At 41.2% G+C, this 18,315-nt stretch overlaps 1 protein-coding gene across 1 annotated transcript in view; it reads right to left on the bottom strand.

The window, feature by feature from the left end:
• LOC308088945 (A-kinase anchor protein 13) overlaps nt 1-18,315 on the bottom strand; it is a gene marked incomplete at its 3' end in the record, with an annotated part of 71,793 nt that overhangs the window by 39,700 nt on the left and 13,778 nt on the right. Inside the window, exon 2 of the mRNA XM_080433526.1 lies at nt 4,053-4,096. Within this exon, the coding sequence (XP_080289652.1) occupies nt 4,053-4,085 (33 nt within the window). The 5' untranslated portion in view covers nt 4,086-4,096. The remainder of the gene's footprint in view (nt 1-4,052; nt 4,097-18,315) is intronic.

Below are 18,315 nucleotides of genomic sequence, written 5' to 3'. Positions count from 1 at the left end.
TTTTAGGGTTAGGGTTATGTTTTTAAGTTATATTTAAGTTATCTGTCATATCTGCCCTGTGGAATTTTGGTTTACAAAGCCTAAAAGCCAAACAGAAATTACCTTTTTAATTTGTAATTATGTAAAAAAAACAATTAAAATTGTTAATAGCAATTATTTGTGTGACAATTAATCGTCAAGTATAGTTTAATGAAAGAAAAGCTAAGAAGATAGACAGGCTGCTTGTTTTGCACGAGATTCTAGCCATCTGCCTTATTTGTGGGATGTGCTTCTATTTTGATAGTTTGGATGTGATATTAGGGCAAAGCAGTATTCAATGAAGTGCCCTCTCTTTGCCTATCCAGTCTGGTTGTTTATGTTAATTTATTCACTTTTAAGTAATTTCCATGACTTGTAAACATGTTTAATGAGGAATACATTAAAGCGGCACTATGTAACTTTTTATTTTGTCCAATCTGTACGGTAGAGTTTATTAATAAAATATAACTTATACCTGCTCTTCTATTGAGACATTTAGATCGTGTCAAAGGTCATGTCTCACCTAGACACAGGATCTGACACAAATTTTGACCTGATGGTCAAGATTCAATTTATCCCCTGAGCAAGCAGGCAGGCTCTATTAGCTCAATGTAAAAAATGTCAGCACTTGCTCAGGAAACTGGGTTCAAATCCGGGGTAGAAGAGGAAAGTTACATAGTGCAGCTTTATATAAACGTACAAGTAAACAAAGACAAACACTGAATACTTTCTCTTATGTTGGTTTTCACCTTGCACTTCTCAGTAATACGTGTGTGTGTGTGTGTGTGTGTGTGTGTGTGTGTGTGTGTGTGTGTGTGTGTGTGTGTGTGTGTGTGTGTGTGTGTGTGTGTGTGTGTGTGTGTGTGTGTGTGTGTGTGTGTGTGTGCGACTGCGTGCATGTGTGCGAGCGTGCGTGTTGTGTTGCTGTTATGCGTTTCCTGTCCCCAGCAGATGTTTCAGATCTCTTTTTCACCTTCCCTACACACACAAAAACACACGGTATGTATCCAAAAGAACCCATTCAATTCGGGAACGTGTCATTTTAAGATTTATTTGGCTATTCAAAGATAGCAGATGTACAAGCTTGTAGATCTGCTATTGAAAAACCATGGAACTTTGTGCAAATCTTTTTTGAATAAATATCTTTTTTGAAACAACATTTTCCCTGGTCCCTGGAACTAAATATTTTGAGATGGGGGTCGGCGGCCAAATACATATCATTTTGGGTATGATGGTCTTACCCATCAAAATATGCTGTTCCAGGCACACTGAGTGCCGCGCTACAAGCTTGTAGATCTGCTATTTTTTTGAAAAATTTGAAAATGTGTGCAAATCTTTGAACATATCTTTTTTTAAAGCGAACATTTGTAACTCAAATCTTTGCTTCTGGTGGGGGTCCCAGGAACAAAAATCTTTGAGATGAGGGATACATGTCTAAAAATGTTTTCTAAATCCTAACAGTATGTTGCTGTATCAGTGGTGCTCCAACTTTTCCATGTCAAATGCCCCCCAAATGATAAGTATTTGGCCCATCTCAAAATCCAGGGACACCCCAGAAGTGCAGATCAGAGTTAAATAATGTTCGCTTTAAAACATATATATATATATGTATATAATATTATTAAAAGATTTGCACACATTTTTCCACGTTTAAATTTTTTTTTGCAGATCTACAAGCTCATAGCGTGGCTTGTATATCTGCTATTTTTGAATAGCCCAAAGAAATCTTAAAATGACACAGATGCGTTCCCGGTCTTAATGGATTAAAGAGTATAATTTATCAGACGTCTAACAGGTTCTATAAACACGACTATACCCAAGAGACAATAATGTGACATGTCAACATGCTGTCCTACACAACTGCCCAACTATAGAATACAGCGCCAACTGGTGGTAAGTATAACAGGTTGATATGACCCAACACAGTCAAATCCTCAGTCCTTATAAATCTGAGAGTCTACAAATGTAACCAAATGGATCTGTAAGCAGGGGTGTGGGGGTCGCTTCACGTGCCACCACGGCGTTCCACCGGTCTTTTGAGCAGGAGCATGTGCATGCACATGCACTGGTGAGACTGTGTTCCCATACTACACTGCTACATGTATGATAGCCTATACCGCTGTAGTAGTAACGTAGCATGCATCTTATCAGCGACCATCTACGTTTTAGTTTTTCCACCATCACAGGTTGATAGCCTATATGCTTTCTATTATCCTACCTTTCTGTCTTGGGTTCGGTAAATCAAGGCATTCCTTTCAAAAGTTACAAAGACTAAAACTAAATAAAATTGGAGCGGGCAATTGTCGTAAAGGATTTCCCCTGACGGTGTGGAAGAATACAATGAATTTGAGGATATTTTCGAGATATCGATGCTGAAATTGCAATTACCGTTCGTAAACATGTGTCCATCATATTTTGATAAATTGCTCAGAACTCTTGGTAAGAGTTTAGTTTGAAGGCACGTGAGCGTGTGTCTGCTGTCCTGGCAAATGCAACGCAGCTCTACTACATATATGCTAACGTGCTAACAATGGGAATAGGTGGCTTTGAAGACACTTCAAAGAACAGCTGGAGTGTCCCACACTCACAAACATCCATTCACCCATACAGATGTGTGTGCGCATGCTTGCGTGCGCGCCTGCCTTGCTTGCGTGCGTGCGTGCATGTGTGGGTGGGTGCGTGCGTGCGTGCGTGCGTGTGTGTGTGTGTGTATGCGTGTGTGTGTGTGTGTGTGTGTCGTGTATGTCCTTGGATTTAATTTGTGTGAATGGGGGGGTAGTGTAGTGGTAACAAAACTGTCCTGTAACTAGTAACTAGGAGGTCACAGGTTCAATTGAATGTGTGTCCAATCACTAGCATGTGCCCTGGCACAATGTCCATGGGCAAGAAACGGACCCTATACAGCAAAATCATGAGTGTTCATTTAATGGGTCCTTTTTTTCACACTCAGCATTGAAGTGACACTCAGGCTTTTAAAGTATAAGCGTTTGTTAAATGGAATATTACAAAGTTGGAGATATATTCTGAAAACGTACCTGTTCTCTCATTTTAAGTCTATAATTGCCTTTAAATCCAAAGTAAAATAGGCTGATAGGTGTCTTGTCTTGTGGAGCAGAGCGGAGTCTAGCTGCTAATGTTTCTGAGATGGGAGATACGGTTCATGAGGTTGGTTAATGTATGTGTGTGTGTGTGTGTGTGTGTGTCGTGTGTGAGACTGGGCAATGTGTATTTTCTTGGTGTCATGGGGGATATTGGGTGTGTGGTGGGAGATATTGTGTGGGTGTGCACCATCAACCACTTCAAATATACTTTGTGCGTGCACACTGTCACACACACACCTCACAAATCTGCTTTGAAATGACACCTGTTCAGCTGTAACATCTCTCTCTCTCTCTCTCTCTCTCTCCTCTCTCTCTCTCCTTCTCTCCTCTCTCTCTCTCTCTCTCTCTCTCTCTCTCTCTCTCTCTCTCTCTCTCTCTCTCTCTCTCTCTCTCTCTCTCTCTCTCTCTCTCTCTCTCTCTTCTCTCTCTCTCTCTCTCTCTCTCTCTCTCTCTCTCTCTCTCTCTCTCTCTCTCTCTCTCTCTCTCTCTCATCTCTCTCTCTCTCTCTCTCTCTCTCTCTCTCTCTCTCTCGTTTTTCAGAAAACTGTTAGGATTTAGAAGACATTTTGTAGAATCGGCCTCAGGTCTTAATGGGTTAAAACATAATACTGTTGAAGACATCAACACCCACGTAGCCTTGGGCCCCATGAATCACCACCACTTCTTCATTCATCATTACTTTAACCCTGCGCCCCAAACCCCCCCGCCTCCCCATATGCCTCATCATCACTTTTTTAATGCTTCATGACGGCCCGGGATGCGGACCATTGACTGTAAGGAGACCCAGGGTAATGTAACCTATATAGAAAATAAATGCGTTTCAAAATACACACAAAATGGGTTATCTAACCCTGGTTGGCTGGTCAAGGTTGAAGGGAAACTCACGAGTTGTTAACCAAGCAAGCAGCTACATCAACTCAAATTGATACTCACATACAACGGAGCTTGTTGTGGATGAAGTTTCATGTCCCTGGACACTGTCAGGAGAAAAAGAGAGCAACATTAGGGACATTAACACTCATGTTGCTATAAGGCGAGGTAAAACTGCACACATCCATTAGGCTGTGTTGGATGGTTTATTATCATGTAACTAGCATATAGGCTAAGAACGTTAGTTACAGTATCATCAACCAAGTTAGTGAAATGTAAAATGATTATGGTGCAAACACAAATTGAAAATGTATTTTTGTGTTGTGTTTTTTTTTTTACAGTAAAGTGTATTATTGAACAGTTGATATATTTGTTAGAGTGGTAGTAGGTACCAATGATAGAAAGGTACGGGACGTTATCACACCTAGGAAATGTTAATTGTATTCTTATTCTGCCTAATGGCCGGTAATTTAAAAAGGTTACTTGATATTAAACATAAAGTAGCCCTTGTAATGAAAGCACTGGGTTATAAAATGAACGTTTTTTTAAGCAAGGCACTGAACCTGTTCCTGCTTAGTCATTGTAAGATTATCTATACATTGTGAAAGTGTGGAGTTGTGGACAACACTGGTGATCTCACACGTACGCTCACACGTACGCTCACACGTACGCGCGCGCACACACACACACACACACACACACACACACACACACACACACACACACACACACACACACACACACACACACACACACACACACACACACACACACACACACACACACACACACACACACACACACACACACACACACACACACACACACACACACACACACACACACAACCCAGGAGCTTAACAGTTTCCTTCTCATAGCCATCCTTTGCAATGATGCTACTTCCTGTTTACAGCATGGATTGAATGGCAGACATATATTATGATATGCCGATACGTTCTACTTATTTATTTAGTTTAATGATTCCACTTTTTCCTACTTTCTTTGCAGGGGTATAACTTGACTTGAAGTTCTCCTTGGGGATTTATCTTATCTGGATTATTACAGGTAATTAAGGCATTTAGTGTCCACTCTTATCCAGAGCCACTTACAAAGTGCAAGAGCGGATCGAAGTGGTGTGAACCCTAGTCAACAAACAACAGGGTACGTGGTCACTGGTCACGTTAATAAGAAGAAAAGTGCTACAGCCTAACTAGGATAGCAGGCAGACATACGTAGAACCTATAGCAACCGTCTGAATAACCTAAACTAACCAGCTGCTGTGTGTGTCTGTGTGCATTTTGGGGCCTGTAGTGGTGTGTGGAGTTAGTAGTGATGGTACAGTAAGTGTCTGTGGGTGTATATGCTTTTGTGCGTGCTGGGGTGGCGGTGCACGTGTGTGTGTGTGTGTGTGTGTGTGTGTGTGTGTGTGTGTGTGTGTGTGTGTGTGTGTGTGTGTGTGTGTGTGTGTGTGTGTGTGTGTGTGGTAGAAAGATAAGGAGACAGAAGGATTAATGACTTTTGAAGGTGCAGTAATCCCAGTTTAGCTCTCCATTCATGCTACAGTCGTACGGCTGTTTGTATGGATGAATGCTGGCTGGCAGGATATTGTGTGGATGCCTTAACAAGTTGAACTCAAAGTGTAGGCTAAACCAAGATGTGTGAGTAGGCCTTCAACATAAACCTGCATATGATGCAAATCATCAAAGGTGGATAGTACCATGATCTGTAAACTATACTGAGTGACCAGAATATGTCTCTCGCGCACACACACACACACACACACACACACACACACACACACACACACACACACACACACACACACACACACACACACACACACACACACACACACACACACACACACACACACACACACACACACACACACACACACACACACACACACACACACACACACGCACGAATAATCAAAAACATTCATCTGGGACAGGTGCTCTGTCTGTCTGTCTGTCTGTCTGTCTGTCTGTCTCACGACAGGTGGAAAGTAACTAAGTACATGTACTCAAGTACTGTACTTAAGTACATATTTGAGGAATCTTTACTTTACTGGAGTATTTAAAATGTTCAGTACTTTTACTTCTACTCCACTACATCTCAGAGCCAAATATTGTACTTTTTACTCCACTACAATTATTTGAAAACTTTACTCTAGTTACTTTGTAGATTTTTAAAATAGCCGATCTACAAGTTCACAACGTGTCGCTTAGTGACGCGTTGTGATCTTGTAGATCTGCTATTTTCAAAAGATTTGTATACATTTTGAACACTTGTGAAACATTTGAGTAGCCTACTTTTTCCACCACTCTGTGTCATTCACTCACTCATATACTGACTTGTGAGTATGTTTTTATCCTTGAGTGAGGTGTTATCCTTTTATTTAAGCAAGGAATCTCAACTGAGCATGAATGCGGTTTTACAGCAACACTTCACACATACTGTAGTTACACACACACTCACAACTGGGAGCTGCCCAGTACAACCACAGTATTCTACTATTTGCAAGTAGTAGCTGCCCAGTTTAACCACAGTCTTTCACTGCTGACTGACCACAGGAGTTGCCCAGTCTAACCACAGTCTTTTACTGGGGACCACCAGTGTTGAGCAAAGTTACTTTAAAATAGTAACTAATAGCAACTCTCAAAAAGTAAGGGCGTTACTTTACTATACTGCATTATAAAAGTAACTGGTTACGTTACTAATTATTATGCATTCATTGTCTTGCTTTAATATAAATATATGTTTTTGTGCACAAAACATGTATTACTGTAACACGTTAGTCCCAACAATGTTGACCTCAAAGAGTTGCCCAAGTACAACCACAGTCTTTTACTGTTGGTCACAACTTTTACTGTTGGTATTAATGGACCTTCCCATTAATACAACCACAATATTTTATTATTGGCCACTAGGAGCTTCCCAGTACAACCAGTATTTTACTGTTTGTTGACCACTAGGACAATGTCAGGTCTCTGATCTATATGTAAAGTGTCTTGAGACAACAAATTGACTTGACTTGAAGCTGCCGAGCCTGACCTCAGCCTTTTTCTGTATGCCCGGTACAACAAAGAGCATCTTATTTTCAATGTCTCCACCCACATTTTCTGGGATTTCAAATCAGCAACTTTCCAGTTACAACTTTACATTTCTAACCTCCAAGCTACCGCCACCCCCCACACGTCTCTCAGCTGTAGCTCTAGTTATTCTGGTTGTGCACTTCGACGTGCCTAACAGCCCTGTATCTTTATCACTTTCAGCCTCAGAGAGGGAAAGGTCTGTTTAAAGAGCAATTCAAATGCCCTTTCTTCCATAATGAAGACTTAAAGGAGTACTTCAACTTCACCAATGAAATTACTTTATTTCTACCGTTTACCATTATTTCTACCCGGTGATGTCTTTGAGAGTCACAGAGAATCTTTGTTTGTAAAACATTCCTTAACGGTGAATTAAGAATCCAAAAATGAAGAAAAAACTTGATAGACCTGATTTAGCAAAACTATATTCCGTTCATTAACTCCAAAACACAGCTTATGTAGGGCTTCAAAGTGTGTTCTGCCAAAATATGACCATAGAAGATGTAAATAAACTTTTATAAACACTTCCGGGCTAAACCAGCTCATGCACGCGCCTGGACACTCGTGTGCATGTGAATGAGCTCCGGTTGAACCCCACGGGCACGCCCATGCACGTTATTTGCTCATGCATGTCACGGTTTGTACCGGAAGTGTTTTAAAAGTTTATTTGTGTCTTCTGTGGTGATATTTTGGAAATTGTTTTCAGCAGGCTTCGGCAGAAGAGAATCTAAATCGTAATATGAACGTGTTTTGGAGTTTATGGACAGATTTTTTCATATAGTTTTGTCAGGTCTCTGATTAATTCCATTCATCAAGTTTTTTCTACATTTTTGGATTCTTCATTCACCGTTAACTCATTCAGTGCCACATGACGTCAAAGACGTCATGAGGCCTGACGCCCCGTGTGCCACAGGACGTCAAAGACGTCATGAAAAAATATATATATATAAAAACTTTTCTTTTTTTTTTGGAAAAACATGCTCAGAACCCAAGATATGATGATTTGAAGATTTGCTGCTCCATTCACTTCTTGTTTAACTTTTTACTGAAAAAGGCTGTATCTCGGCTCCTAAGCACTTTTTTTTTTACAATGAATTTTGCTGTGGCACATTTTCCGCTTGTCGCGCAGACCTTGCGTTTATCTGCTCTACATGACTTGTCCATTTCTGCTGGAGGCAGGAGCTGAATTTCCCCTTCTGTCCAATCGGGTGAGTCAAAGGCGGACCGTCCCAAGATTCAGGAAGCACCATGGTGCTCAAGGCAGAAGGCAGTGAGGGCTACGGGGACGGTCTTGAAAGTGAGTGACAGGTGCGTCACTCCCGTTTTTTAGAATCCGCTGGCTGCAAAAAACTGTGGCCGCGCACAACCTGCGTTTAACAGCGGCCAGCCAACTTTTGGTGGGAGCGCGCCCTTAAGGAATGTTTTACAAACACATCTTTTTCGTGACTCAAAGACATCACAGGGTAGGTAAACTATAGAAATGAAGTCATTTCTTGGGTGAAGTAATCCTTTAATGGAGCTCAAATGAATGCTGGTATCCTAGTCCCTGCCGTTCGAAACAGAGGTAATGACTTGTGCAATTATGTTAGCAGGTGTTGGATTTTATATTTGATAAAGGTCCAATTTGCTGACTTTTAATCAGAATCAGAATGTGTTTATTGGCCAAGTATGTTCACATACAGGGAATTTCACTTGCTGCATTGCTCTCAGAGGGGAAAACATATATACAGTAGAGATACATAAGAGAAAAAGTGTATGGAGGTAAAAACAAAGTGTATATGAACCTCAATCATGTCATTCTATGGTGAGCAGGACATAAAATACTCGTCACGCATAGTCCGGGCTTTGACCCCCATTGAGGGGGACCTTGAGACGCAGAGGATATTGGGAAGTTTAAAGCTAGATATTCACATGGCTTGTAGCTCTGCTATTGTCATTATTTGTTATTATTAAAAACCTTCATCTACTACTGTATAACAACAACATGGCCCAAAATAGGGACACAAGGTTGAAAGTGATTACGGTTCTCTTCTTTGGTTGCCAACACAGAGAGGTGATGCAGGTTGGGTCTGTGGTTAACTTGACCACTGTGTGGCCTTGAGCAACCAACAGTGCCCTGGCATTTAAACAGTGCACCCGGTGTCACTGAATATTCACCACAATGTGTATCAACAACCAAGGCATTGAAAATGCTACCTGCTGGTCATTGTAACTCACTGTATTACAGTATCCACTAAATCCCTTAACCCATTTAGACCTTAAATATAAAGTACATTTTGTTGTTCAGTTCCTGTCTGCCAAGTGCTGATTGTTAAAGCCCTAAAAATAGAATAGAACAGTCAGAAATGCTTACATTTGTTTGTAAGTCCTGGACGGGAGTCTCCAGACGTAAAAACGGATGACAATTCTATACTCTATCTATACTATTATTCTATTACAGTGTAATACACCAACCTCTCCAACAAATCCCTTGTGTGTGCAAACATACTTAATAATTAATCATTCAGATTCTGATGGAAATTCTACATGTATAATTGAACTTATTGTAAGTCACATTGTTGCAGAGCCAACAGTGAGGTATTATTCAGAAATCAAGTAACCATGGACTCATTATAGGCAATTCTACTGGGGGAACAAACAGGTGGGAGCCTGGAGGAAGTCTACATTTGAAGGAGACACAGTCCTTGAGTAGTGGACTTTGTACGACACACCCAAGAGGAAGTTTTGGAAGGATGTTGCAATTTTAGAGGCACAGCCCTCAACTCTAATTCAAGCCCATGTAGTAATATTTACAGTACATCCTGTGATGTCACAATCAATGCGAAACGGTTTCCTGTGGGTGTGTTGTCATCTGCTGCTGATTCACCAAGACAAAACAGAAAGACTGAAAATCACCAAATACCATCAAATTTGGTATTGATATGTTGCATAGGCTTATTCTGTTTTATCTGTGTTATTAACATAAAAATGATCCCATCCTCATTGATCGCTGCTTGCCCAAACCTGGTACAACTCCTGATCCTAACACTATATCCCCAATAACACATTCTGTATTGAGATTTCCTGTGTATGAAATATACCGTACAGTAATTATAAGGTTTGGCTGGAAAAGGTTGGAGGTGGCATTGCTTTGGTTAGAGTGACTGTCTTGCAAAAGAAGATGCAAGGTCTTATATTCAATACCTGCAACAGCCAATGCGTGTCCAGTCAAGGTGTCCTTGAGTAAATGCTGAACCACATTTTCTGTACTTTTGTGTGAATAAATAAAAGGGAAGAGTAAGAAGCTTTGGGAACAAATGATTCCCAAGCCACGTGGCCCATAGGCCAGGAGTGCATCTCCCTTAACGTGAGGCTAGTGTAACAGGGACTTACTCCCAGTCCCACCCTTGATGCTGACATTCAGCATCAAGGGTGGGAGGCATTGGGTCCCATTTTTATAGTCTTTGGTATGACTCAGTCGGGGATTGAACCCTGACCTCCCAATCTCAGGGTGGACACTCTAACCGCAAGACCACTGAGCTGGTGAATAGGACCCTCGGCTAAATGCCCCAGAATAATACAAGACTTAACGAAGATTATAAGCACCACATTTGAGACTGTAACCATAGAAAATATGAAAGCAACATTAAGAGGGGATTTTAGACCAACAGCAAGCTAAGCTAATAATGATTAGTTATATAAAGATCTCACCTTTGGAGCATACCTAAAAACATTGAGTCAATACGTGAAAATGTCCTCTATTGTTGCCACATTAGTCACTCTGTGTAACATGACTAAATGTTAGAGGACTGCATATAAGGCTGTATTAGTCAGTGTGCTGTCACTCACAGCGTGTTTGCAGGAAGCAGCTCTGAGCAGCCAAGTGCACTTAAGGCAAGAGGATTACAGCTGAGAGTATTATTAGAGTTCCTAGCTTTATCCCCTTACCTGATCCGCCTAATGCCGTTGCTCAGTTTATTTATTGGGCAGAAAAGTAGGAAAATATTTGGATTTGGGGGAAAAAATAAAGAAATAGAGAAAGGTGAATTGGTTTTGGTGGCCGCGGTTCAGCACTTTTATTGAATCGCCATTGACTCTGCATCGTGTTTTCTGCTGAACTCATTAGTTCCCGGGCTCTGGGTGCATTTGCTGTCTTGCTCTGCTCCGGGGGTTTGTGTGATTAATGTACCACTGACCGCTGAGGCTGTGGCCCAAAAAGGGGCTTGTCGTAGAGCCAGAGAACATAAGGACAAAGGAAAATTGTCAGTGTAAATGACCGAGGAGAATAGGAACACAGAGGAGAGAGAATACAGGCTAAACCCCTGGAGAGTAACGCCAACAAACCGGACTCTATGATGAATGGAAGCAGGGCCAATATCTCCTCAAAGAGATTACACACAAAAAAAGGTTTGCATTCCATTCCTCCTCAAGCATCCTGTAGCTAGAATACTCTTCTATATCAACTAAATAAAGGAGAGTGGGCAGTGCACTCTGTTGCAGTTCTTCCCCGCATGGCCTTTGCTCTAGCATCACCGCAGGCCAAAGATTCCACTTGCACTCAACTTATCTCAATATCTAATGGGATGAAACGTACTTTACACATTAAAGTTCAAGATGATGAACCCTACCCACTTGAATGACCCCATGATCTTTAACACCACCCACATGCCAAAATATATTTGTCCTTTTCAAAAAGGTACTTTATTTTGCTGTAAAGCTTTTGCTTGCAATATCAATAATCCTTCAGTCCATCCAATTCTGGCACTAATAACAAAATGTTATTTTTTTCTCCTTTATAGCATGGGGCTCTATAAGGATAGCAATGTCAATCAGCTCAGTCAGTCGGGTGTAAGGAGCAGCATCCAAGCCTATATGGGCCGCTAGCGGGGCTTTTAGACACTTCGATTAATGTTCTGCGTGTGTGTGTCGAACGTGTATCAAGCAACACGTCACACAACGAATGTGAGATCAAAATGCCAAGAATGTTGCATCGCTAGTGAAAAACGAATGGTCGCAGATGCCTATAAAATGTTGCGTCATCTGATTGGTTGGGAAGAAGAAGTAAGCTCAGTTAGCAGGTGCACAAGAAGACTACATTCACTTCCATTTTGTGGTGACGCTGTCGGCAAGTCGCAGACAGTATGCTCACTGTGAGACACGTAGTGCGACGCGTAGTTCGACACTTCAGGGATTCCGCCATTTCAGTCTAGGGCTAGGCGCACCGCAGAGACTGAATTGGTCAGCACTGAGACTAAACATCATAACAAATATACCACAATGGCATATAGTTGTGTTTTCCATCATGTACGTGACACCAACCTGTCACATGCCCTATACCCTCACAAGAGAGTGTGCACGGGAGAATGTTTCGTTTTTGAAGAATGTTTTTAGTTTTTCAGAACAGCTTTCACTGTTGCTACACTTAAAATATTAAATAAGTGTGTGCGTAGTCATATTATATAGCTATTGGGTTATTTGCCATAAATATTGAGGTATGGCATTTCTTTCAATATTGTGCAGCCCCAGCGAACACAGGCATGTGTGCCCCCCCTTCAGTAGCACCTACCTAGACTAGGGTTTATCCTGCAGGAAACCCTGCACTTGTCGCTGAAAGCATAAATTGACCTTTAGGCCTCTAGTTTGAGGACAGTTAACTGGTGCACTCTGCTAACAAGTACTCATTGAGTGCATTTGTCCAAGTTCCAGGCATGCACTAAAGACATCTTCCGTCAGCGCTGAGAAGTATTGGGCGAAAACCGTTCCTCGTGGACATTACAGTATGTTCCTGATGTGAGTGGGCGTAAGCAATAGTCTAGTGACAACGTGCAAGTATGACTAATAGCATATCTAACAAACAATTATTACCTCTTTCCCTTTATTTGGAAAACCACCAACCATAGACTGGGAATGTGCACAAACCACAAAAGAATTGGCAATATAGAATGTAATATTTCCAGTGTTCTAGTGGTGGGTTGTAGGGGTACATTAGTTAATAAAACTAATCAATGTAATTGATTGTTAGAAATATATATATATATATTGATTGGAATGAAATAATCGATTGTGGAAACTAATTTGGCATGTCATTATAGGCAAACATTTTCTAAAATAACTGATATACAACCTCACAACACATTGCTTTGCCACGCGTTGTGAGCTTGTAGCAATTCAATTGATTCGCTTGATTCAAGTCAATTGGTAGGAGCATCCTCTGCCCACCCCCCCCGCCCCCGCCCTCACCCCTCCTTTCTCTGTAAATATACCTTTTGATGCTACTGAGTTTTCTACCGATATGTATTGTATTGTATGTATATGTATTACTGATGAATTTAGTACAATGGACCACAATGGAAACAAGCCCACAGGGCTTTTTGTGCTTGACCCTTGACTGTACTACCTGTTCTGTTAACAAACTTGTAAATTAAGTATTCAATCAATCAATCAATACAATTGTATTATTATGCCAATCCCTGTCCTGAGCAAAAATAGATCCCCCTGAGGAAAAGAGAGGGAAAGGAACAGGGAGAGAGGGTTTGGGGAAAACAGAGATGGACAATGACAACAACAATAGTAACAACTATAATGACAACTGCTAATGGTGCTATATAAATGCACCATTTACCATTAAAATGTGAATGAGTGGACTGCATTGTTTTGCTGTTGGAAGGCACACCTGAAAGATTAAATAGGGCACATGATGTGACGTGTCCTGATGGGGATGCTGTCCTAAATTAATATAACCAAAGAGTCTGAGGAGTGTGAAACGGAGAGAACAAATCTGCGTATATCGGCTCATTCGGCTGTTCTGCCAAATCCATTACTGGTACAGAGGTTTAATTTAGTCGTAAAAGGTCATAAATTATAAGGTATAATTTGAATGATTAAAATTCTATTCCTTACACAGTAAAATCCTCAGTGTTCATTAATCCATTTGTAAAAACTCTGCTGTCAGAGTTAAATTAACATGGTCACACGGTCATGACCTGTGTGACCGGTAAAAATACACACATTAAGTAGTTTCTTTTCAGTGTTTGTTAGGACATGGCAATCCGTTTTTATCTGCTTTCTTGCTACACAGCTTCTGGGTCAAACCTCCCATTGATCATTAATTAACCTCTGAGACAACAGATACCCCCTGCCCATGCTTTCATGTGTCTGCTGTGCTAGTGCTAAGTGCTACAGTCAAGGACACACACACCCCCACACACACACACACACACACACACACACACACACACACACACACACACACACAATAGAGACTATGGTGTCATCCAATAGCATAGCTCAATGCTGACATCCGAGATGGAGCTAAAGACTCAGAGAAGGGCAGGGCTATGTTGGGTTTGTTCCGCTTGTTCCATTCCATCATCACCTGGTCAAGGTGGAACACTGAACACTCCCAGCCAGCTCTTAATTGGTTATTCTCTCTCTCAGTCTGTCTTTTTCCTCTCATCTTCTTTGTCCTGTGTTTTGTTTGTTTGTATGAGCTATGAGCTTGTATATCTGCTGTTTTTGAATAGCCAAAATATTTAATAATAGCTAAAGTGGTTACACAGATGCGTTCCCGGTCTTAATGGGATAACCAACCCACTACTGCAAGAATGCCAGAGAGCAGAACAAAACCCCACAGCAATTAGCCCAAGTAAAATAGAATATTTAACGATTCTCCTAGGAACTTTGCTTATTTTGTAAATATGAACTGGAATATGTTCTCCGTTATGCTGTTCTTGAACTGTGTCTCATGGTGTTACAAATTCATAATAATCTTGTCTCTTTTTCTATTCTGCCACAATGACGTCAAAACCGATGTGTGTTGGTCTGCATTGACCATGTCTGTCCTTTGTTCCATCTCAAAGGTCATAGAGCGATTACTCCAAGAACAAATCAACAGCTACCTCGGCGAGCGTAAACTGTTGTTTGAATTCCAATCGGGCTTCAGAACATCCCACTCCACTGACACATGCCTACTGTATTTGACCGACTACATCAGACGTGAAGTAGACTCGGGCAAATACTGCGGCATGGTCATGCTGGACCTCCAAAAGGCGTTTGACACTGTAAACCACTCAATTCTACTTGATAAGCTGAGGGCGATTGGTTTTGATTGCACATCACTAAACTGATCTTACTTGGAGGGTAGAGAACAAGTGGTTGACATCAACGGAACCATGTCCTCATCCCTCCCGGTGAGCTGCGGGGTTCCTCAAGGCAGCATTCTAGGGCCGTTACTGTTCCTTCTATACATTAACGACATGAATGCTGCCTGTAACTGCAAACTGTTCCTGTTCGCTGATGACTCGGCACTCCTGATCTCGGGTGAGGACAAGTTGCAGGTTGAGGAAGCTCTCAGCTCTGAACTCTCCAAAATCCGTACTTGGCTTACCGATAACAAACTATCACTACACCTTGGGAAAACTGAATCCATTCTCTTTGGGACCAAACATTCCCTCAGTAAGATGTAGGTAAATTACTTCAAGGTCAAAGTCGATGACACAATCATCTCTAGCAAAGAATAGATTACCTATTTGGGATGTATTCTTGACAAATACCTGACAGGTGAAAGCATGGCAACAAAAGGTGGTCAAAAGAGTAAACCAGAGAACCAGATTTATGGGCAGAGTTTCCTCTTTTGTCAACCCTCAGGACCCTCTCAGGGGCCCTGATTCAGCCCCTTTTTGACTATGCTTGCTCCTCTTGGTACTCCAACACCTCAGTGTCACTGAAGACTAAGCTTCAAACCTCCCAAAACAAACTGATTCGACTACTCCTCGGACTGGGGCCCATGACCCACCTCTCTCCCACTAATTTTGCCAGCCTAGGCTGGCTCAGGGTGGAAGACAGGGTTAAACAACAAAAAATTTGACTGGTCTTCAAAAGTGTAAATGTAGATTTGCCCGAAATGCCCCCTATACCCGCATATCTGTCTAAATACCTCCAAAAAATTTGTGACACCGACAGTCATGAAACTAGAGGGAGCGTAAGCAACAATCTGGTACCACCCACCCATAAAACAAACATGGGAAAATTCTCCTTCTACAGCACGGCCACCAAGGTATGGAATACTAACCCCATCCCTCAAAAAATGCAGTTCGCTGGGCTCATTAAAAACAGCCCTAAAAACTCATCTTTCTGGAGGCCAAAAGAGGAGGTAGTACCGGTTTCCCGGTAGACAGTCGACCCCCCCCCCCCTTTTTGTTTTACTTTTTTTTTCATGCTTTTTTCTTTTTTTGTACATAGTGTTATTCTTCTCTGTATTTTTATGTTGATATTTGAACTGTTTGGTTGCTACTATATATGTCTATGAAATGAATACCAAGGACCCCAACGGAAACAAGTCCGCAAGGACTTTTTTGGACGGACCTTTTAGACAAAAGTATTATAAATGTAATTGTGATGTTTTACATTCTTTTTGCCTAATAACATTTTCAATCAATCAATCAAAACCATGACAGCAGAACCTAATAATAAATTAAGCAATTTTGTGTGTCTCTTTCTGTGTGTCTCTGTTGAGTCTGTTCAGATCAATCTTTCGGTCTTTAAGTCTATTTAACATTATTGATGTTAGAATGCACATTGATACGGATCGCTTATACGTTATGCACACCTGACTAGCTCAGCCACAGAGGGCCAGGTCGGATGGTGTCGTCTTTTAAATTGTTATCCTATTTTAATTAGTGTTACTCAACTATTTATTCTGTGTTCTTGTTCTCTAGCCGTACCTGTTTGTTTTATCCTTACTGCGGTGCTGCTATGACAACTTCATTGCCCTTAGGATCAATAATGGTCTGTCTGTGTGTCTTTCTCCGTTTCACCCTTTCTTTATTTGTCTGTTTCACCCTTTCTCTGTCTGTCTGCCTGCCTGCCTGCCTGCCTGCCTGCCTGCCTGCCAACCCTCTTTCCCTCCCTCCCTCTCACATTCTGCTGCCAAAATGATGACAATGGGAAAGGTCATAATTGTAAAACAGGGCAGCAAAAATCAATAAATGTTAAAAGCTAAATCAGGTAAATGCATTTTCCAAACAAGTACAAATATTTGTAGACAACTTCCTAAAAATGTATTCCAGTGCTAAACATAAGCTTATGCCAATAAACATGCTGTAGGGGAAGATTGAATCTGATTGATATTGATAATGATATAGGCTAGCCTAGTGAATTCTAACCATTAACACACTCTCTAGCAGAGATAAATAACAATATGCAACTAAAAGCATACTCCTCCTCTGAGCGCAGGTCTCCACCAGGCCAAGTTGTCGACCGAGGGGAAAACATTTTCAAATATGTTCAAAACTAGCAGATCTACAAGCATGCAACTAGTCTCGATGGTATGCATTGCAAGTGGCTAACAGTGTGAGGGTTTGTGGCTGAAGTGCTCCATTCTAAAACGGCCCACATGGTAATATTAAATGCTTTGGATAAAACTGTGCTGCAAACGGTGGATGAGTATGACCTGCTAGAGAGGGAGAGTTGGCATGCAAATACCTCTGAGCTCCCAGATGTCATAACAACACTTTCACAACACAGATATTACAGAATATTCCAAAATCCATAGAATAATTGTATAACATGGTATCATAATGTATTATTATTATTATTATTATTATTATTATTTTTTTGGGCTATGCCATGTGCTGTTTTTTGGCTGTTACAGTGCTTTGTAAACACCATAAAAAAGGGCTATACAAAATAAAGTTAATTGTTACTGTTATAAAGTATATACAATGGATGATTACTCTAAGAATACAGGAACTGAGGACTGGAGACATGAAGAGGAAGATGAGTCCGTCCATACAGCAAGGCCTGGTTTCAGTTCACATAATCATCTACGATCAGACTGTGTCTGACAATACATAATAACACTACTGTTTTCTACGGGGACTTAAAAAGGAGAGAAAGAGTGCTGCACATACATTCCACATGCAATAGCATATATCAACCATTAATGGTTGACGTTATAGCCCACAGGCCTTCCTTAAAGCTCCAAGTAAACACAGTATACTGGCCACAGTTTAGATTATAGCTACAAATGGTCAAAACATAGCATGCCAAAAGTCTAAAAACATAGACCTAGATAGATGAGGGGGGCTGTGATTGTCACCACAGTCCACAACATGTAAGTGAGCACAGCAGACAAACCCGCTGACTCTCTCAACCAAGAGTCAAACCATGGGGTCAACAGGGCGGAGCCACAGCTCAGTCTCAGCTCTCCTGGGAGGAGCCATGTTAGTTATAAGTCATGCCTGATTGGCTGT

Source organism: Gymnoscopelus braueri, assembly GCF_963280865.1.
Source record: "Gymnoscopelus braueri genome assembly, chromosome: 1".
Taxonomy (NCBI): Eukaryota; Metazoa; Chordata; class Actinopteri; order Myctophiformes; family Myctophidae; genus Gymnoscopelus; species Gymnoscopelus braueri.
The sequence above is the reverse complement of the archived record's forward strand: the minus strand, read 5'-3'. Positions and strand labels throughout refer to the sequence as shown.